The sequence below is a fragment of the Tenrec ecaudatus genome, chromosome 10, assembly GCF_050624435.1.
Source record: "Tenrec ecaudatus isolate mTenEca1 chromosome 10, mTenEca1.hap1, whole genome shotgun sequence".
Lineage (NCBI taxonomy): Eukaryota > Metazoa > Chordata > Mammalia > Afrosoricida > Tenrecidae > Tenrec > Tenrec ecaudatus.
This window is the reverse complement of record NC_134539.1, coordinates 119,658,296-119,683,487: the sequence shown is the minus strand read 5'-3', so window position 1 is coordinate 119,683,487 and position 25,192 is coordinate 119,658,296. Positions and strand designations below refer to the sequence as shown.

The following is a 25,192-nucleotide window of genomic DNA, read 5'->3' as shown; positions in this document are numbered from 1 at the left end:
AACTCATAGTGACCCTCTAAATCAAGCCAAACTTGCTGCCATTGAGTCAATGCTGACGCATAGTGAAGCTTTACAGAAGTAGAAAACCTCGTCTTTCTCCCTCAGAGCACCTCGTAGTTTTGAACTGCCAACCTGCAGTCAGCTATACCACCAGGGCTCCTTCTAGAACAGAGTAAATCACTCTTTAAGGTTTCTGAGACCGTAAATCTTTACAGAAGCAGACTGCCTCATCTTTCTCCAATGGAGTGGTTTTGTTTAACATGGTTATGTTTAACCCACTGTGCCACCAGGGCTTATGGCTACACCAGCATAATCCTGGACACTGTTTTATAACATTGACAGGGTATCTGTCATTCTTTGATATCTTAACTTTCATATGGAATAACCTTGTAAATCAAGAAATATTTCACTTATAGACAGAGTTCTGCTACCTAAATAAAATGTTTGAAAACCACTGCCTTACCACTACAACCACGCACCCACCACCACCCCACTACCCCACAAAAGAAAAAAAACCCATTGTGTTAATTTTTGAATTTGATAGTGTAGTTCTTTTAGTTTGTGGGAAGTTATGGAGAAAATCAATGTCTAAATCGTTGAATTTGTTAGAAACTTCACAAAAAAGAATCCTTGATAATTAATTCTTACACTTTTTATTCACTTAGGTCTCTAGACCATCCAGCTATGGCTTCTTAGGTTATTTTTATATCAGACCCAGGAGGGAATGGCCTAGATATAGAATTTCTGGATATCTTCCTATGATTGAGATTAAATACACATATATGTGTGTGTATATACACACATATGTATATATACACATATACACACACGTGCATCTACTCATAGCCCAATATATGAAAGTTTAGTATTTCCTCCTTAAGATAGAGTTAGCAGAGTCAGAACAATTTATCCAGAGTCTTTGTACTGCTTTGACAGGGCTACCATAGTAACAATATATCAGGATTGTGTGTTGCTCAACAGCTTTGGTGTGCTGTCACATACTAAAAAAATTGGATCATTCTAATAAACCATTGTGTTTTATTCGCTTACTTGGTTGTCCCCAATTTTTAAACACAAAAATGTAGTTCCAGCAGAAGTGTGGGTTTCATATTATTTCATGGAAGTATCCTTAAGGGCCTACTTCCAGGAAAAGTAGTTAAGGATTGAGTAGGAATAAAAGGATCAACTAGAGTCAGTCTACTGTATCTGTTCTGATTAAGATTTTATTTGAACACAGTTTAAAACTTACTCCAGTAGAACATATAAAATTGTTGCTGACTCATTGCCCCCACGGGCTAATTGAACTTGGATCGCCTGTTCTTTGCATGAGGAGCAAGGTTATTTATATTGCTTTGAGTCTATCAGCATTCCAAAGGCTCTGGGCTATATTTTGGAATGAAGTTTATTATCCTTGAAGTGATTCTCATCCACAACCAAATATTTTGCTACAAAGGCTGATGTGTGATTAGAAATTCTGTTGCCTAACATTTGAATCATGTGTTTCGGTTGTTCTAAGGACACATAGCAGGTCATTATATTATGTTGTAGAGCTTCTCTCTTCTGGGAACACATCTAGTAATTAAAACAAACAAACAAACAAAAAGAACCCACCGAACTTTAAACTTACCCAAAGCTTATGGGGTAACAAATCATTCAGATTGTTTCAACATCTGTTCAATTTAAATCTTCATGATGCCTTCAAAATCCATAATTATAAATGAATAGAATGGTTTCATGTAGCTTATTGCTAAGCTGTGTATTACTCATAGTTTCTCCTGGAGTTATTAAGAGTTGTTCATCATTTAACTCTAGAGAATTTTTAACTACAAAAAGCCTGTGGGAGCTTTTTACATTTGAAATAAAAAAAGAAACAGACAAATTCAGGGTATAGGACTAACACGAAGAACATAAACTTTTTAACAGAGAAAGCAAACATGTCAGTCAATTTCAACATCTCTTCTACCTTGGCCTCTGGAGCCAGACTATCACTCAGAGTTTGGCTCTCTGCCCTCTGTGTAGCAGCTGATCTTGTGCAGGTTGTCTGTGTATATGGATGTAGGGTACATGAGGGACAAACCAGAGAGATTGTAGGACATAAACAATAAAGAGTCTTTATAACATGTAAGAGTTTGATGGAAGAATTATAAGCAGGGAATTACATCATACAGGTTGTGCTGTAAAACTGAATTATAGTAAGGAGGCTGATGTAATGATTTAGGTGAGACAAAGAAAGAGTAGGATTAAAGATGAAGAAATGACGAGTTACACATGGGACTGTTATCCACAAGATCAGCATTTCGTACCCATCAGCCACTCCTCAGGAGAAAGCTGAGGCTTTCTATTCCCATGAAGATACAGAGTAAATAGAACCCACGGGGCAGTTCTACTCTGTCCTATCAGGTTGCTGTATGTCAGAATGGATTCAGTGGCAGCGGGTTTGGAGTTTGGAAGTGTTAGGCTTGTTGACGGAATATTTATAGAGAAGGGATGTTGGGGGACTGGCGTCCAGGTTTCTAATTATCTTGGATACCTAGGTGTACTGCGATGCCATTAAGATAAGAGTTTGGGGACAGAATACACGTTTGCAGTTAAAGGTCATGAGTGAAGGAGATAGCTAATAAGGTCTAAAGCTTACAACGGATGTCTGAGTGTGAGGATGTGTGTGTGTTTGCTTGTATTTATGTATTTATTTATGCGGGTTACCATTCTACCTTTGTGGAATGTGGAGGAAAAGTATATAGATTTTGGAGTTTCAAATAAATTTTAGCAAGTAGGCAAATTTTCTAGTACCTACTCTCATTATGAAAAGCGACTTTAGCTCCCCTCCCCACCCCCCAGAAATTTAGAGAATTGGGAATATAAGCTTGAATTATCAGTAATTATTTTGAGTTAAAAGTGTCTGAAATAATATCATCTTTCCCCAAACTTGTTTTTCCTTCTAATGTTATCTGATCAAATGGGAAACCACAGTGTGTTACCGCTGTCTTATTTTGACCTTATCATGCCAGTAACCTTCGTGGATTATAAAATCCCTGCAGTTCAGAATAATTCCTGGCATGTAGAATGTTTAGTAAACACTTGAATGGATGACACTTTATATTGACATATCAGCCTCCTTTTACATAGCTTATTTACTTTAATGATACCTAGACTCAGAGGAGTGGTTGAGTTCTAGGGAGGAAAGTGAAGGGTGAACAGAGAGATGAGAACAGAACACTGACGATGGAAAAAGAGTAGTCAGGAGAAGAAAACGAACCAGAATTCGAGTATCGAGTAAGACTTTGTCCTCCTCTGCCTCTTTTCTTTCTATATCCCCATGTCTGAAACAAGCAACTAAAGCCAGGGAGGATCAGGACACGACACGGACCACCAGGCAGGGTAGGGCTTCTGGACTGGTTAGTCTGTTTAATGTAACTTCACTACTGAAAACAGAACTCTTCCCTGTAAATATTTGCCACTCCCCAGCTGAAAACTGCTGCTCCAGGAACATGTCTATGGCCAACCAACAGAAACCCACTGCCACCAAGTCAACTTGAACTCATCACTGACCTTGTAGGACAGAATAAAACTGTCCTGGAGGGTTTCCAAGGCCATAAACCATCGTGGACGCAGACTGCACCCCTTTTGTTCTGCAGAACAACTTGAGGGTTTGAACTGCCAACCTTTCAGCCAGCAGCTGACACCTTAACCCCACTGCTACCAGCGCTCCTCACAAGTGTCAGTCATGTCTTGATTCTGTCTCGTGAGGCTACTCCCGTGCAGCGATGACCACAGGCAGTACCTATTTTTATGACGAATAGCTGTGATTAGTCAGAGTTCCATGCATTACCAAACGCAGCCCCTATGTTGAACTGATGTGTGAAAGTTAGTGATGCATAGCCATCCACCTGGCTATCAGCTTGCTCTACTCTGGTAGTTTCATGTTGCTGTGATGTGGGATGCTATGTCACCTACACTTCAAATACCATTAGGTTCATCCATGGTGGCCGGGTTTCATTGGAGCTTCCTAGGAAGAAAGACCTGGTAACCTTGTCTGAAAATTAGCCAGTGAAAACCTTATGGATAACAACAGAATATTGTTTGGTATGATGCTGGCAGATAAGCCTTCTAGGTTGGAAGGCACTGCACAGTAGCCACAATGCACAAACATACCAATGATCATGAAGCTGGTGCAGGCCCTGGGATTAACAGTTCTGTTACACATAAGGTTACCTAAATCAGAGGTGGTTACTGAGCTCACCACCAGAGTAATAGGCATAACCATGGACAAAGGATGTATTAAAATTAAAAGCAGAAGTTGTTATGCATAGAGTAATGCCATATAAATAAATACACACATTAGAAAAATACCTGTATGATAATCTACTGATTGGATATTTAGAATATTTTTAACTTTCTACACTGGATCTTAGCCAAAAGGCCGAGAAGCGATAGAATATTTTTAACTTTCTAAATGACAAAGTTTTGAACATTAGTAAGTATGGATCAGTTTGAATAAATGATTTTTTTAACTTGGCTTTGTTTATATATAGCTCTGAAGATGGCTGTGGTAGATATCTATCATTCCAGGTTAAAAGAGAGACAGCGACGGAAAAAGTAAGTATAGAACAGTATCCTGCTGACTTTCAGCTGTGGCCTACTGGCTGTGTAGATAGAAAACATTCTATCTGTGACTGTGACCATGGACCTCAAATTTTCCATTTGTCAAATGAAGATAATGACATACACAAACACACACCCGCCCCCGGAAGGTCTTACCTTCTCTTCCCTCTCGCTGCTATGCTGTTGGTATGATGACCAGCACTGTCATTTCTTGGGTGTACTGTTTTGAAAAAGATAAATTCATAGTGTTAGGAAGGTGTTAAGGTTTTTTTTTGTTTTTTTTAAATTTTAACAATTTATTGGGGCTCATACAATTCTTTTCACAGTTCATATATATACATACATCAATTGTATAAAGCACATCTGTACAGTCTTTGCCCTAATCATTTTTTTCTCTTTTCTTCTTTTACATTTTATTAGGGACTCATACAACTCTTACCACAATCCATACATATACATACATCAATTGTATAAAGCACATCCATACATTCCCTGCCCCAATCATTCTCAAGGCATTTGCTCTCCACTTAAGCCCCTTGCATCAGGTCCTCTTTTTTTTCCCCTCCTCCCTCCCCATTCCCCCCTCCCTCATATGCCCTTGGTAATTTATACATCGTTGTTTTGTCATATCTTGCCCTATCCGGAGTCTCCCTTCCCCCCTTCTCTGCTGTCCCTCTCCCAGGGAAGAGGTCACATGTGGATCCTTGTAATCAGTTCCCCCTTTCCAACCCACTCACCCTCCACTCTCCCAGCATCGTCCCTCACACCCTTGGTCCTGAAAGTATCATCCACCCTGGATTCCCTGTACCTCCAACCCTCATATGCACCAGTGTACAGCCTCTGTCCTATCCAGCCCTGCAAGGTAGAATTCGGATCATGGTAGTTGGGGGGAGGAAGCATCCAGGGTCCGGGGGAAAGCTGTGTTCTTCATCGATACTACCTCACACCCTTTTTAATGCTTTCTTTCTCACGGGTTCCCCCTCCCCTCCACCTCCACCCTCAATAAGAAGCATTTGATTTAGAAGAATTGCAAAGAAATTTTGCACAAGTTCCAGAGACTCCCGATTATTCCTTCTAATTGTAACAGGTCAAAATTTACGAGGGAGTTGCAAAAAAGTTTCATTTTTCTATTAGCTTTTCAATTTTTCCAAATAGAATGAACAATTCCATTTTTCCCAAAGGCCCTCATAATGCACTGAGATTGAGAATTATGGTTCCCGGGCCCCTTTGGATTACAGAGATTGCAAGAGTTCAGAGAAGTTTGCGCAGCGGGTGTGATAGTGTATATGAGTGTGTATTTGTGTAGGCACGTTACTGAGGACAGGCACAGTGCTGTCCCAGCAGCAAGAAGGAAAGCAACGTAGGCGGTACTCTTGAGGGATCAAGGTGCGACTTCAGTGTCAGCTTACTCTGCATGTCTGGAGTTAGCTTTCATGGTGTGCTGAAGCAGCTTGCTCAGCCACTCTTGGGAGAAGCTTCATTCTTAGTTGTCAGTACTGCTGTACGAGTCAAAGGTTCCAGACATATGACTTCCTGGCTGTCTTAAGTTCTGTTAAAACACAAAACTGGAGCTAGAGACTATTGTAGAACTCAGCAAGGCTGTTATTTGTTCTTGTGCTTTATGATGCCCTTCCATTAAGACATGCACTGGAGTGGGTGTGTCTTTATTTTTAAATGGCTGCAAAGCATTATGTGAATGCACAGTTGTAAATGGTCACTGCCAAATCATGGTGCCTTTTCATGGTTAGTAGGTCTACCTTAAGAAATAGAGGAAAGAGCTGGGAATCAAGGGGCATTTATAGAGGTCTAAATAAAGGCATGTACATATGCAAACATTTATATATGATGATATGGAAATAGATCTATGTGCATATATTTATAGGTTTAGTATTAAGGTAGCAGAAGGACATTGGGCCTCCACTCAGGTACTCCCTCAATTCAATAATACTTTCTTCTATTAAATTGGCATTCTGTGATGCTCCCCTTCCCTACACAACTGCTGACGACAAAGCGGGAGAATAGCAAATGTGGTGAAGAAAGCTGATGGTGCCCGATTATAAAAAGATATAGCACCTGGGGTCTTAACCTCCCTGGTAGTCTAATTATGTGAGTAATTTTGTACCCAAAGCAGTACATTGTTTTGCATAAAATTTGTTGTTTTATATTGTAGGCCTGTAATTCTTAAGAAATTACTCATTTTAATCTCTAGTAGACATTCCAGGTATGATAAACTTCTTCTGACAGTTAACATTTACCCAAGCCACACTCGGGATTACTGCCAGGGAGGTTAAAGGCTTGAAGGTAAACAAGCGGCCATCTAGCTCAGAAGCAACAAAGCCCACATAGAAGAAGCACACCAGCCTGTGTGATCACGAGGTGCTGGAGGGATCAGTTATCATGCATCAAAGAACAAAAAATATTATCATTATGTGCTCACCTCTATGATACGATTGCTGAGGACAAATGGGTGCATAAGCAAATGTGGCGAAGAAAGCTGATGGTGGCTGGCTATCAAAAGATATAGCATCTGGGGTCTTAAAGGCTTGAAGGTAAATAAATGGCCATCTAGCTCAGAAGCAACAAAGCCCACATGGAAGAAACACACCAGCCTATGCGATCACAAGGTGTCGAAGGGATCAGGTATCAGGCATCATCAGAACAAAACATCATATATTGAATGGGGTGGGGAGTGCGGAATGGAGAACCAAAGCCCATTTGTAGTCCACTGGGCATCCCCTTACAGAAGGGTCTCCTGGAGGAGACGAGCCAGTCAGGGTGCGATGTAGCGATGATGAAAAATAAAACTTTCCTCTAGTTCCTAAATGCTTTCTCCCCCCACCCCACCGTACTATCATGATCCCAAGTCTGCTTTATAAATCTGGCTAGACCAGAGGATGTACACTGGTACAGATAGGAACTGGAAACACAGGTAATCCAGGGCAGATGATCCCTTCAGGACCAGTGGTGTGAGTGGCGATGCTAGGAGGGTGGAGAGAGGGTGGGTTGGAAAGGGGGAACCAATTACAAGGATCTACATGTGATCTCCTCCTTGGGAGATGGATAAAAGAAACATGGGTGAAGGGAGACATTGGACAGGGCAAAATATGACAAAATAATTTATAAATTATCAAGAGTTCATGAAGGAGGGGGAGTAGGGAGGGAGGGGAAAAATGAGTTTAGGTGGAGAGCAAATGTCTTGAGAATGATGAGGTCAATGAATGTACAAATGTGCTTTACACAATTGATGTATGTCTGGATTGTGATAAGAGTTGTATGAGCCTCTAATAAAACAATTTTAAAAAGAATATATAGGTTTACCTTAAGTGGCTGTTTTCAGTGGTCATTTCCCCAATTTGAATAGATCAATTTTTATGATGTGGACACACAATCCCTTCTGTTTCATCTTAAGAGGCAGACTTTTTTAGAATTGGTGAACACTTGTGGATAGCATATTGGTTGAGAGCCTCTTTTGATGTAGGGGAGGGAAAATCATGATGCTGGGGAACCTTAAAGGGTCCAGTGACTCATTGACCTGCAGAACTCTGGGGAGAGACTTGTATACCTCAGGGTTCCACCTCCACGTGTTAGAATTTCTATTAAAAACTACATGTGAAACGAATTACAGTAATACAGATTATTAAAAAGCAAATGTTTTGAGAATGATGAGGCAACGAATGTACAAATGTGCTTGACACAATGGGTGTATTATGGATTGTGATAAGCGTTGTGTGAGCCCCCAATAAAATGATTATTTTTAAAAAGAAAATCCTAAGATCAAATTGATAATTATAATAGATTATTGTGGTTTTTCATTCTAGAATTATAAGAGACCATGGATTGATCAACCTTAGAAAGTTTCAGTGTAAGTATGCTATTTTCTTTATTTTAAAATTTCTTTCAACATTAGTAAGTCGTTTTAAACAAACCACAGTTAGTAATGTTCACCCAAGCATCACATTGGCACCACCTGGGAAGCTTTTAAAAACGCTGATGCCTGGACATCATCCCAGACTAAGAGTCTTTGGAGACTGGATGTAGAGCCGCTGGATTTTTGAAAGGCTTCAAAGTGGTAACGGTGCACAGTAAGAGCTAAGAACCATGTTGATTTGTCATTAGTAATCTTTGCATTAGCACTGCCTTTAAAAATAGTATAGGAATTACAGCATGAATGTTAACAATATTTTCTGAAAATGGATCAGGTCATGGTTTGGAAACTTGACTTAACCTTGATCATCCGGTTGTAAAAATATTTTCACAGAAAAGTTAACAGAAATGATTGTCTTCATTTTGCCTTGTAGAAGACAAAAAAAATTACATTGAACATTATGTGATGGTGATAACCTGTGACGATTTTTAAATTTTATTGTTTTAAATACAGGAAATATCTAATCTGGGCAGGAAAGGCCTGTGTTACTCTGGGTAGACTAGAGAAACAAATCCATAGAAACTCATGTGTATTAGAGAGCGTTTTATATCAAGAAAATTATACATTAAAATTATACATTAAGAAAACATCTCAACCCAGCCCAGTCCAAGCCCAAAAGTCTGATATTAGCTCTTATGTCCGATACCAATCTATAAAGTCCTCTTCGGACTCACAAAACACATGCAATGACATTGAATGCAGTACCATCACAGGCCAGTGGGTGCAAAGTCTTTGGATCCAGTGATGTTGTAAGCATCTCAGCGCTTGCAGGGGTCTCCACATGGCTTCTCCAGTTCCCAGGGCATGGGGGTCTTTCAGCATAGTGCCATGTGTCTTGTCAGTAGAGTGTCTCCAAGGGAGTGAGTAGAGAGAGAGATGCCTCCCGCCTCCAAGAAGGAAATTCAGGAATTCCCAGAAGGCCATGCCCACACAGAGGCCTCATTGGCTATGATCTGATGGACATACTAGACTCCACCCCTTCACTCGTAATCCTCTCAAATTGACATGAGATTATATAACTACCACAAGGCCTCTGTACTTTTTCTTCTGTAGTGTAGAATTGGTTCAGTAAATAAGAATGATGATCTCATAATCAGTATTTCTATTAAAATGTGTATAATTGTATTTTATTTTTATATAAAATTTACAAACTCTAAATCATAGTTTATAAATATCCATAATCATATGTATGTGACATATTATGTCCCCTTCTTTTTTTAACTTACATAACACACTTTTCAAATTATTGTGGTGGTTTTTTGTTTATTTGTTTGTTTGTGGTGTTTTGGGGTTGTGTTGAATAGTTCTATAATATGTTTTTTGTATATGTATACATATACATATACTTAGATATATAATTACAAGGCTTAATCTGTCTTATTACTATATAGTTAACTTATTTTCAGTTGTCTTAATCTTCATAATACTGCTGTGATGAATTTACTTGTGAATAAATCTTTGTCTTTATTTAAGCTTTGTTGTTTTGTTTTGTTTTTTAATATAGAGTTCCCAAACTGGAATTAGTATGTCCAAGAGTATGATCATTAAAAACTCTTGACAAATGTGCTACATTGCTTTCTCCCAAAATTGCTTCCTTCAGCAACATATGGGATTGCCTCTTTAATCTCATCTTCATCAAGAGCAGTAAATTTACAAAAATTACTCCGGATCTGATTTTCCTCTTCTTACTGTACACAATGAACGGTCTTGTTCTGATAGCCTCCGCCAGGGGCAGGTTCTCTCTGTCTGAATGTCTTAGCTTTGCAGACCAGGTCAGCTGAGTTGTGACCTCTTAGTAGTCTAGTCATTGACTCTCACCTACGTCTGTTCTCAGCTGGTATGACAGAGGCCAGTTGGGTCTCCGTACCCTGTTAAACCTTACAGGGTACGAGGGCGAAGGGGAAGCTCTGTTGCTTCTGAGCCTGTAGAAGTGGAACAGGTAATGGAATCTCAGGAGTAGTTCATTGCCCTTGGACTGGATGTACAAATGACCGTAATGCGGTAGGCAAAATTTGTTTTATTTCTTCTTCAGATTTAAAATTTGAAGAATTTTGGTAGAGAAAGTAGTCTGCGGCTTTGGATCAAGTCAGCTCCTGGAATTTGTGGCCAAAAACCTTTCCTGCACAGGCAGAGATTCATCTAAAAAAAGGATCGCATTTAAAGAAGTGCCATGAATTAATACTTATATCTAGTTCAGAGTAGACAGAACTAGCCTAGTAACTACCCAATGTCTGAAGTGACTGAGCAGAGTCCCCAATCCTTCCAAACTATCCGTTGTTATGGACTGGTTTTACTTCCCGTCCTCTTTGTCAATATCTCTCAGTCTTAAAAAATGTCCATCAATATGATCCCCAGGGTTGCTGGCCCTGGCCACCCTGGACATAGTTGTCTTCCAAATATAAATTAAGTTGCAGTATTTAACTTAGTTAAGAGAAAGTTGAAAGACACATATGGAGAGTGAAGGAAATACACTTAAGAATATGTAGGTAGGAAAAGATTCCAGGTGGAGCAGGCAAGAGATCACACACTTTTCCTAGGTGAATCTTCTAGATGTATTATTGTGTATGTAGTTCTCTTGTTTTTCTGTGCAAGTTAATGACTACAGATTTTGGCCAATATTGTTTCTAAGAATACAAAAGCCTCCTTTAATCATCTTTTCCCATTCCTGCTCCTGTTAAAGACAATGACTGGACAAAGTTTAATTGGAAAACTTGTCTTATATATTTACAACAGTGACCCCCCCAAAAAGAGAGAGAGAGGAGCTGTGAGGCTGCTTATTTTGTACCAAATACCTCACGAGACTTATTTCCATGGTTTGAAGGTGCATGGGTTCATAGGACATCCCAGTAATTGGCCTGATGATGTGTTTAGTCCTAGGGTCTTATAACTTCGCAAGGGTCCGTGCAGGGCGCAGCAGTTGGTCCTTATTTCCCTGGAATGACAGGGACAAAGGAGAGTGAGGAAGATGTGGCATGTGTAGTTTTTTGTCTCCATGAGTACCTACCTCCTTTGCTGTTTGACTAGAACTGGATGGTTCCTATCTACCATTACTGAATACCTTGATCAAAGATTTCTTTTTTTTTTCTTGATCAAAGATTTCATAAAAGAATCCTGATCCAAAAAGGGGAAACAGAATAAAATTTTAAGTGATCATGGATGGACTGTAGACTTTCTGGAGCCATGGAGGACAGATGAACCCCTGAAAACTGTTGCCTTAAGATTATTTTTAAATCCTAAACCAAAACCACCTCTTGAAGCCTTCTGAAAACTAAACCATACATCAACTAAGTCACACCAGCTTGTGTGATCCAAGGATTGTAAATAATAAAATACAAATCTGAAGGAAGAAATGGTAACAGAGCTTAAATTCTGAACATCCCATTTGCAGAGGGATATGGGTGAAAGTGGAAACCCAAAATCCATTTGCAAAGGCTTAAGACTGGTAAATCCCCTCTGATCACAGTCCAGGGATACGAATGGTATTGCCATCAGACAGCATTGTAAAGTTAGCATGGCAGATGGAGTTAGGTAAAGGTGTAACAATTTATCACTTGACATCTCCCTCTTGACACATCTTAAAGTTATATCAGTTTTTAATATTGTCTTTCTTTTTGATGGGTTTTTTTCCTGTTTTGTCATTGTTGTTGAGTTTCTTTTGGTTTTGTCTTGTTTTTGTTGTGAAGGGTTTTCTGAATAAGAAATCCAGGATAGATAAATGTAGAGAGATAGGTCTGGCAGGGGAGGTTGGGAGGAAAGTGGCGAGCTAACAATGAGTACGAGAAAGAAGAAAGTTTTCTGAAACTGTGGTGGTGACTGCCAATAAGACTATTAAAAATAAATAAAGTAGAACACACAGTGGACTTTGACACTGAAAACAAAACAAAAAGCAGCCAAACTGTAGCTAAACTAGTAAAAATGCTTGCCTAGACTGATTGAAGAACTATCTATCTGGGATCAAGTTGACAGTCGTCACCTAAAAGATTAGGCAGGGACCGTAGGAAGCACCGAGATTATTTCAAATGAGGAACAGTTCAGAAAAGGAGGAGGAGAATGTGCAATTCAAAACACGTCATCAGTGTCACTGACCTGTGTAGTAGAAACGTTGACATAGTGTGTGTTCTGCTGTGTGTATGTTCCAACAGCTAAAGATGTAAAAAGTTTTTTAAAATATACTGTATATTAAAAAATAAAAGTATATTTTAAAGATGCCATGCCTGCAAAACACACTTATTTGCTCAAAAGTGTACTCAAATCTCCAGGCAGATACCCAAGAATTTAGACTAGACTAGACTAGACTCCAAGCTAGGAGTGGGAAGCAACATAACCTTTTATAATGTAGCTTTTTATAGTTTTATCATGTGACCTATTAGTTACTACTTAGTCAAAGTGTGAAGGCAGTAAAATTATCCTTTAATTTTCTTTCTTTCCCCACCTCCTCCCCAGTTATCTACCATGCGCATCCCTGGATTTGATCTGGTCTCTGCCATTCTACATTTTGGGGGTAAGGACTGTGTAGTATGGCAGAGGCAGTAAAATTATCTTCAAAGGAAAACAAGGTGGTCACCAGGGTGCTTGGGAATGGAGAGGGTGGCCGGTGGTAACAACATCCCTGTGTGGTAGTTACTGTGATGAGGACTGAACATTGTGATTGGTGGTTTTCATCCTTAGCTTTCCAGTTTGCTTTCTGTCATGAATAGATCAGTCATGTGAGGCTAGCATTTGTGTCTTCCCATTCCACTGACTGTAAAAGAAATGCAGAAAATGTAGGGTTCCTTACATGCTCCATGACTTGGTTATGCTTTTACTTCCTCTAGTAATGGAACGGCGCTATCCAAAGGAGGTTCAAGACCTTTATGAAACAATGAGGCGATTTGCAAGGATTGTGGGGCCAGTGGAGCATGACAAATTCATTGAAAGCCATGCATGTAAGTAGTCTTGGGCCTTGAGCAAGTAAGTGCATGTGTGTGTGTGTGTGTGTGTGTGTGTGTGTGTGTGTGTGTGTAAATAGTGATTTGGGGGGGAGTTAATTGTATGTTTTATGTGAAACTATTATAATTGGTTATTGCTGTCTTTGCTCCCTTTTATTATCATAAGATAAATGTAGGGCTTTGGGGTAGGCAAGAGGGACTAAAAAGTCCAGTGCCTCACCTTTTTCCCCAGATAAAAAAGTAGTTTTAGAGTATTTTCCCACTTGATTTTTATTATGGAAGTTTTCAAGTATATGTAGAAGTAAAGGTAATAGTAGAATGAGCCCCATGTATCTGTTACCCAGCCTCAAGAGCTATCAACACATGGTCATTCCCAAACTGATTTCATCTTTATCACCCACCCCTGCCACCCTGAACTAGATTATTTTGAAATAAATCTCAGATGTTCATATGCATTTTACTATTACGGTCACCTGGCTGCGGAGTGGGGACAGAGTTATCCGTCGTCTCTGGAGCAGTCCTCAGAGCATTCTACCCAGCTAATACTGGATTTTCACCATTAAAATAAAAGATGTTAAGACGTCTTTTTTTTTTTTTTAAGACAACATTTTAACCATAAGGCCTAGATTTCAAAACAAGATGGACTTAAATGTTTTTTTCTTTGCCTGGCCCAACACCCTAAGATTTGTGAATGTTTAATTCTGCAAAAGTACTTAACCTTTCCTGCCCTCCTTGTGGAATCATTTCTTGCATAAGTATTACAGGCTTCATCTGAGTCAGAATGATTGTATCCACCAAATACCCTGTTTGGTTAGCATTCTTTATTTTGTACTCACTGCCCCAGTTGATGTGTTACCTCCAAACAGGCTCTTCCTTCATTCCGCTTCTAAGTACCAAATTAGAATGCCGTAGCACATAATAGCTTCAAGTAGCACAACCTGAGCTCTGTGCTCAGAGGACGCAAAAAACACAGCTTTCTGGTAAAAAAGGCTGCAATCTACAAAGAAACTCTCTGGGGCTTAGCACAGAACATTTGTCTTTCTCATGCAGCCACACATCAAGTACTAACAGACACTTGTTTAGTTCACAAAAGAATTTGGTTGGCTGTATAGAATTTTTTAACAGTACCAGCAGACTTAAGTTGTTTAAAAACTAAGTGCACTACTTCTGTGGACAAACGAATCCAGCCAATTGACTGTAGGTTTTGGGAGACAATTCAGCTGCTGTCTCCCAGAGACGGCTGCTCAGGTGGGTTTTTCTAATGAAAAGTTACCAACAAGTAGGATTTCCTCAATGGAGTGACCCAATCTTTCATAGCAGGCAGAATTACTGGAACTCCTCAACAGCTTTCATTCATGTTAATTTTATTTTCTCAATTTTTCTCTTTATTATTTTTGGGGAAACAGTGGAATTTGAACTCCGAAGGGAAATCAAGAGGCTCCAAGAATATAGGACAGCCGGCATTACCAACTTTTGTAGTAAGTATGCTGAACGCAACATACTGAGGGGGGAGTGTCTTCCAGACACTTGGAGGGAAATTGCTATGTGGGATATTGTGGGTTTTTTTCTTTTCTTTTAACCCATTGTCCTTTTTCAGGAGGCGCTTGTGACCTTACTTTCTAATTCTAACAACACTTTGTCTATCTAAACCCTGTGAATGCCTTCCATGTATTATCTGAGAAAAAGAGTTGCTAAGCACAGAAAATGATGCTGCTGCGATAGCTATAAGATTATGTTCTGTCTGCGAAAAAAAGAAAAATAGTTTTTTATTGCAGTTTTAGGTTTTAGCTTCAAATCTTTTAAATTTGGGAATGCATGATCTAATCCTGTTAATTAACCAAGTTCAACTGACTCGGTGTTAGCATCCCACATGCTCAGGGCTGTGGTAGCAGTCATATTAATAGCAGCTGACATCCACCAGGGCCTTTGCGAACCATTTTACCCAGATCATATTATTTGGTCTCCATCATAGGTTCATGAGTTATGAACCTTTTACTCCATTTAACGAAGAAATTAAGGTTTAAAGTAAGGTGACCAGATTTTAACATTGGTAAAGCGGAACACCATTGACCGGGTGTGTTCTTGATTAAAAAATTGGTTTATATGGTATGGAGCAACAAAAATTTTCATAGAACGCAAAAAATAGTATCGTAGTATTTTTAAAAATTTCAACATAAGTACAATTTACAAATATAATCCATTAAAAATTATGTAGGGTATTATTTTATTCTTTGGCATATTTCTCATTTGAGTGAATTTGTTTTAGATTGCTGTCGTTGTTTAATAGGTCATGAAATTTTTCACAAGAATTTGTTAAATTATATTTCACACATAAAATGGCTTTCAAAGTCTCAACACTTAATTGTAATTTTTCTGATGTCCACACTCTACCGTAGAAAAAATGTGTTCAGTTGCAGCATTTGTTCCTGGTAAGGACAGCGCGTAGTCCACAATTCTTAGTGCACTATTGTATGGAACATGGTTTGTTTCAAAATGATGAAATATTTCTAACCATTTGTTCTCTATTGTGATTTTTTCTGATGCCCAAGATTTAACCATTTCCTTATCAATATATTTTTTAAATAATGATACCTCATTAAAAAGATCGTTTTTTGAAATATTACTATATGGGAAATTTTGAGTAATATGATCGAATGATTTTTGCACATCATTCAAATTAAGTTTTTGTTTTAATGTAACCCAATGAAAATGTTCAATATCATTGTAATGTATCGTTCGCTCTTCTAAATAATCTATGCAGTTACTATAGAACTTTGTAACGTGATTCATGATATCTGCACGATTTATTGCAGCTTGTTCTTCTAGCTGGCTTATACTATTATGGATATTTAACGGAAGAAAATTATTTTCAAACTGCTCTTGACATTGAAATTTTAAATTATTAACTTCATTTGCTACTTCGATTACCGAAATATTGTCACCTTCAATAAGTTTATAGCATATTGAAAAAGAGCTGCTTGATTGTGTACAAACTCTAGGCAAATATTTGAAGATTCTTTTTCCAAAAACTCTTCTAAAATTCTAGGACATTTATCCTGTGATAGAAAGGTGGATTTCAAAAGATCGTATATTTTCAAAATTCTTTCGACAGCTGGCAAAAGAGCTAACCAGCGCGTTTTACCATATCCAAATTATTTTCTGATATTCGACTTCCGCAGTTTTACAAAATTCTTTAAGCATTTCAACGTGCACAGTGTATGTATAGAAATAAGAATATATTTTAATAACAATATTTTCCACATCTACGGGCAACAAATCAGCAGCTGTTTGAATGCGTTATGTATTAAGTGCGCTGCACAACCAACACCAATAATGTTTTGATTAAGGTTTTTGTTTAATATTTTGTACCTCTTTTCCTCCAAAATTTGTGTCCGTGTTGTCTGGACAATATGCAATCATTTTATGTTTTAAATTGTTTTTTCCAAAATATTAATGGAACTGAAAATTATTTCAGAAGTTTCACTGGCCACAGAAACGAAATCTAAAATTCTAATTTTTATTTCAGTCTGAATAAAAAAATCTAATAATGGTTAGAAATAACTTTATATCCTTATGATTAGATTCATCATACTATATGGATATAAGATTATTTTTTTCTAGATTTTGATTTCATTCTGAAAATGAATAAGGGGAAAGCACATTACACACAATTGCCTCGGATTTTGTTCTAGCACAGGCATATTTTTTGTTGATTAACTTTTTGACAACTTGTGATATACAGTCCATAGATCTGAAGGAATGATTGTGATTAATAGCATGAAAAGACATATGTCCTTCTGCTAATGCTAATTTCTTTTCTTCGTCTCCATAAGTTGTTTTCCGAAAAACGCCTGTATTTTGGAGGAAGATGCAGCAGTATTTAAATATCTTTTATGTTTCTATGTCTCCAAGTGCTTTAATATTTCATTCTTCCCGCCATGCGAAATAGAAAATTTACCATTACATTTCTCACATTTTACCATGTAATCACTTTTGGTTTTTTAAAAAAAGGAAATTCACTTCTTAGATCATCATTGAATTTGCATCCTCTTTTCTTACTCATTATGTTAAAAATCTAAAAAATTAAATTTATATTATACATTAGTAAATACATATAATTTGTATTTTTATTTCTTAAAAACACAGCAAGTAGGTATACGATTACATGAACACATTTTATTGTTAGTTTATAAATTAAATTAATTTGATGGTTGTAAAGTAACTATATTTTAAAAATTATTTTAATTTTAATCCTATATTTCTTTCCAAATAATAACAATACTAACTTGTATTATTTTTTTCTCTGGATTTGCTGTAACGTAAGTTGTGTCACTTTCAAGGCCGGCACTAGACTTTTTGCCACCACTATAAAATATAAATAATATGAATATTGTCTGCTAAATTCAAAAAAAATTATGTATTTATGAAATAAATTACTTACCTAAATTATCTGAATAGATGATTTATTGACATCACTTGTTTAACTAGCACTAGCACGCAGTACAATGTGTATCATCTGAGAGATAGTTGCAAAATATTTCGTCGTTGCCAATGCCAAAAAATGCCATTGTTTATTAAGTCCAAACAATGGTGGTTGAATTCTAACAACTGATCAACAATGCGAACTTTGATAAGCAGTTCTCGATAATCAGTTCTCAACAATTATTTGTTATTATTAAAGTTTAACATTATAAAATTAACAAAAATAATATAAAACTCATATCCTGGCAAAATAGCCACATGGCAGCCGAAAACCATATATTCCCTTCCCGTTCTCCTGCCATTTCCCTAGCTTGTCATGTATTTGTTCCAAAAATCAGGACTTTTTCAAAACGCAGCAGGACACAGGACAAATTGTTAAAAATCGGGACGTCTGGTCACCTTAGTTTAAAGAGATTAAAGAGGTAGCAGCAGAGCCAAGTCTTAAAGAGAAAGGTAGTGTTCTACAGTTGTTAAGAGTTTAGAGTCTAGACTCAACTTGGTTTTGACTCCACTGAACCAGTTCTGTGATCCTGTTCAAGTTATGAAAGGTTTCTAAGTCTCATAGGGTTGGCATGATGATTAGAGAGAGGACAGTTCCTAAATGCTTTCTCCTCCCCACTGACTATCATGATCCCAATTCTACCTTGCAAGTCTGGCTAGACCAGAGGATGTACACTGACTGGTACAGATAGGAACTGGAAACACAGGGAATCCAGGGCAGATGATCCCTTCAGGACCAGGGGTGTGAGTAGCGATACCAGGAGGGTGGAGGGAGGTTGGTTGGAAAGGGGAACTGATTACAAGGATCTACATGTGATCTCCTCCTCTCTGGACAACAGAAAAGTGGGTGAAGGGAGATGTTGGACAGGGCAAGATATGAAAAAATAATAATTTATAAATTATCAAGGGTTCATGAGATGCTGGGCAGAGCGGGGAGGGAAGGTAAAATGAGCTGATGCCAGGGGCTTAAGTGGAGAGCAAATGTTTTGAGGATGATGAGGGCAATGAATGTACAAATGTGCTCTACATAACTGATGTATATATGGATTGTGATAAGAGTTGTATGAACCCCTAATAAAATGAATTAAAAAATTAAAAAGCACTGTACTTAGCATATAGATCTTCAATAAATAGCTTCTGCTGTTGTTGTTGCAATGATTTTTCCTATTCCCTCTTCCTGTTTCAAGACCCCTGTTGGCTGGAAGCCATTACCTACTACCTACAAGTAGCTGTGGTTCTTAACATAGTCCTGTGGGTGTCAGTTCAGTCTAGTATCATGGCTCTTAAAGTGTTTTAACAGGGGGACTGTTAAAGGAGATGAACCAGGCTAGCATATTGAATGTTTTTCACTTGTGGAAAGCCCGGTATTTGGACTGCATTTGCTCTTCACAATAGCTCCTGGTACATAGTCGGAAGCCTGCTGGCATGATACAGTGGAATCTGGATGTTGTTGTTACTGTGGATGTGTAGGAGGGAAAAGGCAACTTTTTTGTTTAGCAAGATTCATGTAAAGATGGATAGCATTATTTTGGTTCCCTGATACTGGTTGCCTCTGCAAAAGAGGACTTATTTATTTTGGTAAATGTAATTGTTAAGAAAAGGTATATTATCACTTTTATGACTTTACAAATAAACATAAGTAGAAAAAAGGAAGACAAGAAATAAATACAACAGCATTAAGTTAAAAATCTTTTGGGAGTGGGAATATAAATTCATGTTACTTATACATTTCTGGGGGGCTTTTTGGTTTGTTTCCTCGAATTTTCTTAATGCTAGAAAAGGGGGGCATTATATATAATTTGGTGTCAAGAAGGATTTCAGACTAGGAGATATACACTTTGTCCTTGGAAAAGTAATTGTGGAAGAAGTTTTGCTAAGAAATCAACAAGACAAATTGTGTGCTGCCCACTGTGTTCACGGTGTTTTCTACACCCCCAGGTGCCAGAACCTATGATCACCTGAAGAAAACACGAGAGGAAGAGCGCCTGAAACGCACCATGCTCTCTGAAGTTCTTCAGTACATCCAGGACAGCAGTGCTTGCCAGCAGTGGCTCCGCCGGCAAGCTGACATGTGAGCAATCTGTCTGGAGCAAGGTTTCCCCAAGTGGGTGATACTGACTCAGGAGAGCAGTTAACTGCATTTTACCCTGGATTATGGGCTAGAGTACAAAAGTTTCTTAGTATCAGGGTAAGCGGCTGAGTAATTTCTCTCCTTTTTTCTGAAAAGGGGGCAGCAGGCCTAATAAGTTTAGGAATCTATATCTGGAGTGACGGCGACAATCCCTCACGGACACTCTGGCTTTTACATGTCTTTCCTGACACTTCCCATGGCCAAGCACCCTAAGTGGGTGTAATAATAATTGAACAACTAGAAGAATTCAGAAAGTTTTAGCTGTCCATCTTAGACACAGTGTATTATGATAGTTTGGATAAACATGTAGACCTATTAATGTGTTCCCCTTTAGCCTCCTACCCATATGCCCTGTCCCCCACCCCCGCCCCCAGCATCCCTCAGATCTACGATGGTTTCCAATGTCGAATCATCTTCCTAGCCCTTCCGAAGGATTAGTCTTAGTGGTATCGCAGATTCGGAGCTCACTTCAGCTAGTCCCAGTGGCGTTTTCCCTTCAGAAGAGGAATTTTTCCTTGATTGGTACATTGGTCTATCTTATAAAACGTAGTATAGTCTCAACAAAGTGACCCACCTAAAATTGGCACCCAGTCAAAACAGGAGCTTTTGGAAATTGTCTTTGATATGACCTTGTTTAAATCTCTCTTTTTCATTATAGTGATTCTGGCCTGAGTCCTTCTATTCCAATGACTTCAAATTCAGGTAATTATATCTCAGCCTAGATCGAGTCTTTATTGTGAAGCTTGTGAGCTAGGAAGCGGGGTAACCCATTGGTAGGCGTGAGATGACTCAGCAGAGTGAAGATGAGCAAGTGCCAGCCCAGTTTATAAACATCACCACGTTTCCAGCAGCAGCATGACCTGCTAGGGCTCGCCTCAGAATTGGAGGACAGAGATGGGAAGAAACAATGCCACAGAGGTGCCTTCTTTATTTCACTAATGTTCCTGGGTAGTTAATTTACTTGTGGTTCTATCTACTATAAATTTTATTTGTCCTGCAGGGGAGAAATTAAAAGCTTTGTAGAAACCCCAGCAGGTTTTTGTAAGTGAAAGATTTAAGGTATTTCTATTTCTTAGCTTTCCCTCATTGGGTATATCCTATTTTTAGGTTACTTTACACAACTAAAACTATATGCTCTCCGGTACTCAGAAACCTATTGCTATCAAGCCCACTGACGCACAGCAACCTGCAAGTATGGAGTAGACCTGCTCCATAGTTTTCCAGGCTTGACAGAAGCAGACGGCCTCATCCTTATCTCCCGGAGCAGCTAGTTGGTTTGAATTGCTGACCTTTCAGTTAGCAGCCAACCTCTTAACCTCTACACCACCAGGGCTCCTCTGATTCTCCTTAGTGGCTGGTAATCAGCCTCAGGTAACTAGGGGAGGTGTTAGTTATATAAACAAAAACACAAAACAAACCCACTACCATCGAGTCAATTCAAACTCCCCATGGATACTCTTTATGGGGTTTCTGAGGCTGTAAATCTTTATGCAAGCAGACAGCCTCATGTTTCTCTCTGATGCAGCTGGTACACTTGAACGACCGACCTTAGTCCAATACTTACCCAACAGTGCCGCCCAGACCCCTCTCATAGAAGCATCTCCGAAACCTAGAGTGTGGTATTTCTCCACCCGTTCCCGTGGTTTCATTCTCCTCAGCACCATCTGGTCAGGGAGCCGGCTCCTCCAACCACAACATATGCGCGCTCCACCCATCGGGCACAATAGTCAAAAAGACAACCCACTTTGAGTTTTACCGTTCTTGGCAAGGCTTGGAACAATAGACCTGTGAACCCATTCAGAATTTCTCAGTAAACTCAGGGTCTAGATAGGGCTCAGGAAAGCTGTCTTTAAGGGTCATATGTATATATATATATTCTCTGCTTTTATTTTATATATATGTATTTTTTCTCATGTGTTCCTTTATTTCAAGCAAGGGAGAAAAGGAGAGCTTTTGTGAGCTGCCAGGCCAGCCTGATACAACTGCTATTTTGTACGTTTCTTCCTTCTGGCCCTCTTTCTCCCCCTCAAAAGTCTTCGTATAGAAATACAAATAACTTAATAGTGGCTTATGAAGATCGGAGAGCAGACTGATATAAGTGCGACATTGCTATTTTTGTTTTCTGAGTCAACCTCACGCACTCATTGTTGCGTCCCAGGCTAGTGGTAGCCCTTTCACCCACTCTGTTTAAGGCACAGAGACCCACCCTTCCTCCCTTTTAGGCTGTGTTCCGCCTAAGGCTTGGCAAAGCCAGGGACCTAGCAACTTTGCCTGTAGCCTAGCCTCTGGGGACTTTGGTGAAACACCAAATGATTTTCATCTCCATTTTTGAGCATTTCACCTACCACCGGGCCTGTATGGCCTTTGCTGACCACATAAAGGAGCTTGTTTTCTCACAGAGCCTGTAACAATCCACCCTTCTTCTGTGTCCCCTAAAAAGTAACTCCCTTAAAACTTAATATTTCGTCCATGTTTTATTTAACTTAATTCATCTATTCCCCCAGCTGAACATTGGTACCAAATAGGCAGGCATTAAATGCAAAAGAGCTTTTCTTTGCATGTCTTCCTGGACAGTGACCACGTACGTGGGTTTCTTGCCCTGGTATGTGAGTTGACCTCAGCCCCTGCCCTGCAGCGTCATCTCTCATTGCTCTCAGGTCAGTGGTGCAACGTTGCATGGAACAGATATTCCCTCACGTATTAAATATGAAGGGCCTAACTGGCCTTCCAGACTGCTTTTGGTCTGGAGGCAAATAGTACTTAATTACCACATTTGCCTTGTGTTGCTGGCAGAGATGCAAGAGTTAGGGAATATCTGTCCTACTGAGTTGTTATTTTTCTTCTTCAACTGTCCAGGCAGGCAGTGTGTGACCTTTTCTAACCCCATGACATCTGCACTTTAGAATGTAGTCTCCCACTTGATTAGGAAGAATACGTGGTAACGACTGTGAGTTGTCACTTAATGCTAATGTATCTGTGAGTGTCTGTGTGTCTTGGCTGAGAAAGGGGCATGTGGATTATCAATTACAGTTGCCAGTGAAAGTGCCCAGGCTGCTTGCTAAGCTGAGGCCTTAGCAGACGAATAGAAACTATATAGCTGGGCGTATGGTCCTTTGCCTAGTTGGCCTGGCTGCACTGGACTCCACAGTTACAGCCGAGAAACGGAGACACTGATCTGTGTTCCCTTTTCTGTCTGTGCTTCTAGGTAGACGAAGTGCACCGCCCTTGAACCTCACTGGCCTCCCGGGCACAGAGAAGCTGAATGAAAAAGAAAAGGAGGTAAAAAAAAATTAAGGGGTCTGAGGGGAGAGAGTGTAGGGGAATTCCGTCGACACCATTCATTGGACACAACCTGTCCCAGGAGAATGGCTTTGGAAAGTTGTACGTCTTCTCAGAACAATAAGGATTGATTTGGGACTAGAAGGAAGTGAATGTAGTGTCTAAGTATTTCTATGGATGGTCACAGGCCAGTCTGAGGAAGTTTTGAATGGCCCAGAATTGCTAACTGTTTTTACCTTTATCCACATAATGGTGATCTCAGGCTCCTCATTGCTGAATAAAGGCAGGCGAGATGGAAGTGAGCCACATTTCTAGGTTTTTAGCAGCTAGAGTGGCATCTGCTAAGACGTCAGCCTTTCCTTTCCTTCTGAAGTTGGAAATGTAAGCACAAAAGCAGGGGACTGCTACTTGGTCTCTACACTGAAATAGTCACGCTCGAGAACCGAAGTTTCTAATCTGGGCCCTCACCCCCCTCCGCTGTGCCCTGAGGCCTTTCCCACCTGATGGTTGGATTGATATTGTAGCTCCTGACAAGCTCAGGCCTCTGAGCCAACCTGCAGGTCCTGAAGGCCTTCCCCACAGCACAGCCCAGCCTTGTCTTCCGAGATGTCTGTCTGTAGGGAGTGTTCTCGCCAGAGATGACACTAAATGGAATGTGGCCCAGCCACCCAATAGCTCCTATAAATAGTTAGTGGCTGATGTCACTGTTTTTTTGCTTGCCATACCTGTTGGATTAAATTATGAAAATGACAGATGTTAATGTTTATTAAATTTGCCGTGTCTTGCAGCTTTGTCAGATGGTGAGGTTGGTCCCTGGAGCCTATTTAGAATACAAATCCGCTCTGTTGAATGAATGCAACAAACAAGGAGGCTTGAGACTGGCGCAGGCAAGAGCACTGATCAAGATAGACGTGAACAAAACCCGGAAAATTTATGATTTCCTCATCCGAGAAGGATACATCACGAAAGCCTGAGGCTCAGAAACCCGGGGTCTGGAATGTGGTGGGCTGAAGGACAGTATGGGCTTCCTGGAGAGTTTTATCTTTGTGTTGAATTCTCATTATACGATGGGGAGGAAGCCAAAGGAAAGCTTGAGTTGTATTAATGTCTACTTTCTACTCCACCTGCTGTAAACACTCCTCTTGTTGGTGCTGTGCTGCCGAGTTGTGTACTAGATGAGTTTATTATTACATGTGAGTGAGCATTCATTCCCAACACCTCTTGTAACTAAAACAAAAAGCATAGTACCTCACATTCCTTGCTGGGAGAACTAGAATTAAACCATCGTTGTTAAGCACAGGGGTCCAGTCCAGAGTCTCAAACTTTGGAGGTTTTGTTTTGTTTAAGAGGGAGGTATAGGGCATGCGAAAGCTTTCTCTTGCCTTCTAAGGCTGCGCTTCTCAGCCTGTGGGTCTCGACCCTTTTGGGGGTCGAACAACCCGATTCATAACAGTAGCAAAATTACAGTTATGAAGTAGCAATGAAAATAATTTTCTGGTTGGGGGTCACCACAACATGAGGAACTCTATTAATGAGTGGCAGCATGAGGAAGGTTGAGAACCACTGTTTAAGGAGTTTTTAAACTGATGTTATGTTTTTGCGCAGAAGGGTAAGCATCTCCTGGGGGGTCTTGTCCAAACTGTATCTTTAGGGTTCGTGTCTGACTCTGTACTTCGCCGTCTGACTGTGTAATCTGCAGGAGGCTTGTGAGGAGGTGGCACCGGATATAAAACGTCTCCTGTTATTTTTAGATTTAATGGATTAAAATGTTTTGCTATTTAATTTGTGGGTGTGTCAAATATTCTAGTAACTAAAGCATACTGATGGGATTAGGTGCCCTCCCCA

The 25,192-nt window shown here is 39.5% G+C and overlaps 1 protein-coding gene, 1 long non-coding RNA gene and 1 pseudogene across 8 annotated transcripts in view; 1 reads left to right on the top strand and 2 right to left on the bottom strand.

The window, feature by feature from the left end:
- The window catches only part of TADA2A (transcriptional adaptor 2A), a 65,081-nt gene extending 39,952 nt beyond the window's left edge, over positions 1-25,129 (top strand). For all 7 annotated transcript variants that reach the window (XM_075561451.1, XM_075561448.1, XM_075561450.1 and 4 more), the window contains 8 exons: positions 4,533-4,596; positions 8,421-8,464; positions 13,342-13,452; positions 14,862-14,933; positions 19,876-20,008; positions 20,727-20,770; positions 23,274-23,347; positions 24,136-25,129. In XM_075561451.1, the coding sequence (XP_075417566.1) occupies positions 4,533-4,596; positions 8,421-8,464; positions 13,342-13,452; positions 14,862-14,933; positions 19,876-20,008; positions 20,727-20,770; positions 23,274-23,347; positions 24,136-24,321 (728 nt within the window). In that variant the 3' untranslated portion in view covers positions 24,322-25,129. The remainder of the gene's footprint in view (positions 1-4,532; positions 4,597-8,420; positions 8,465-13,341; positions 13,453-14,861; positions 14,934-19,875; positions 20,009-20,726; positions 20,771-23,273; positions 23,348-24,135) is intronic.
- Positions 1-25,192, bottom strand: part of LOC142459670 (uncharacterized) — a 72,313-nt gene that overhangs the window by 22,373 nt on the left and 24,748 nt on the right. The window contains exons 3-4 of the long non-coding RNA XR_012786478.1: positions 4,759-4,822; positions 3,550-3,781 (exon numbers count right to left, since the gene is read on the bottom strand). This is a non-coding gene — a long non-coding RNA (uncharacterized LOC142459670). The remainder of the gene's footprint in view (positions 1-3,549; positions 3,782-4,758; positions 4,823-25,192) is intronic.
- LOC142460341 (U2 spliceosomal RNA) lies at positions 4,296-4,432 on the bottom strand (annotated as a pseudogene).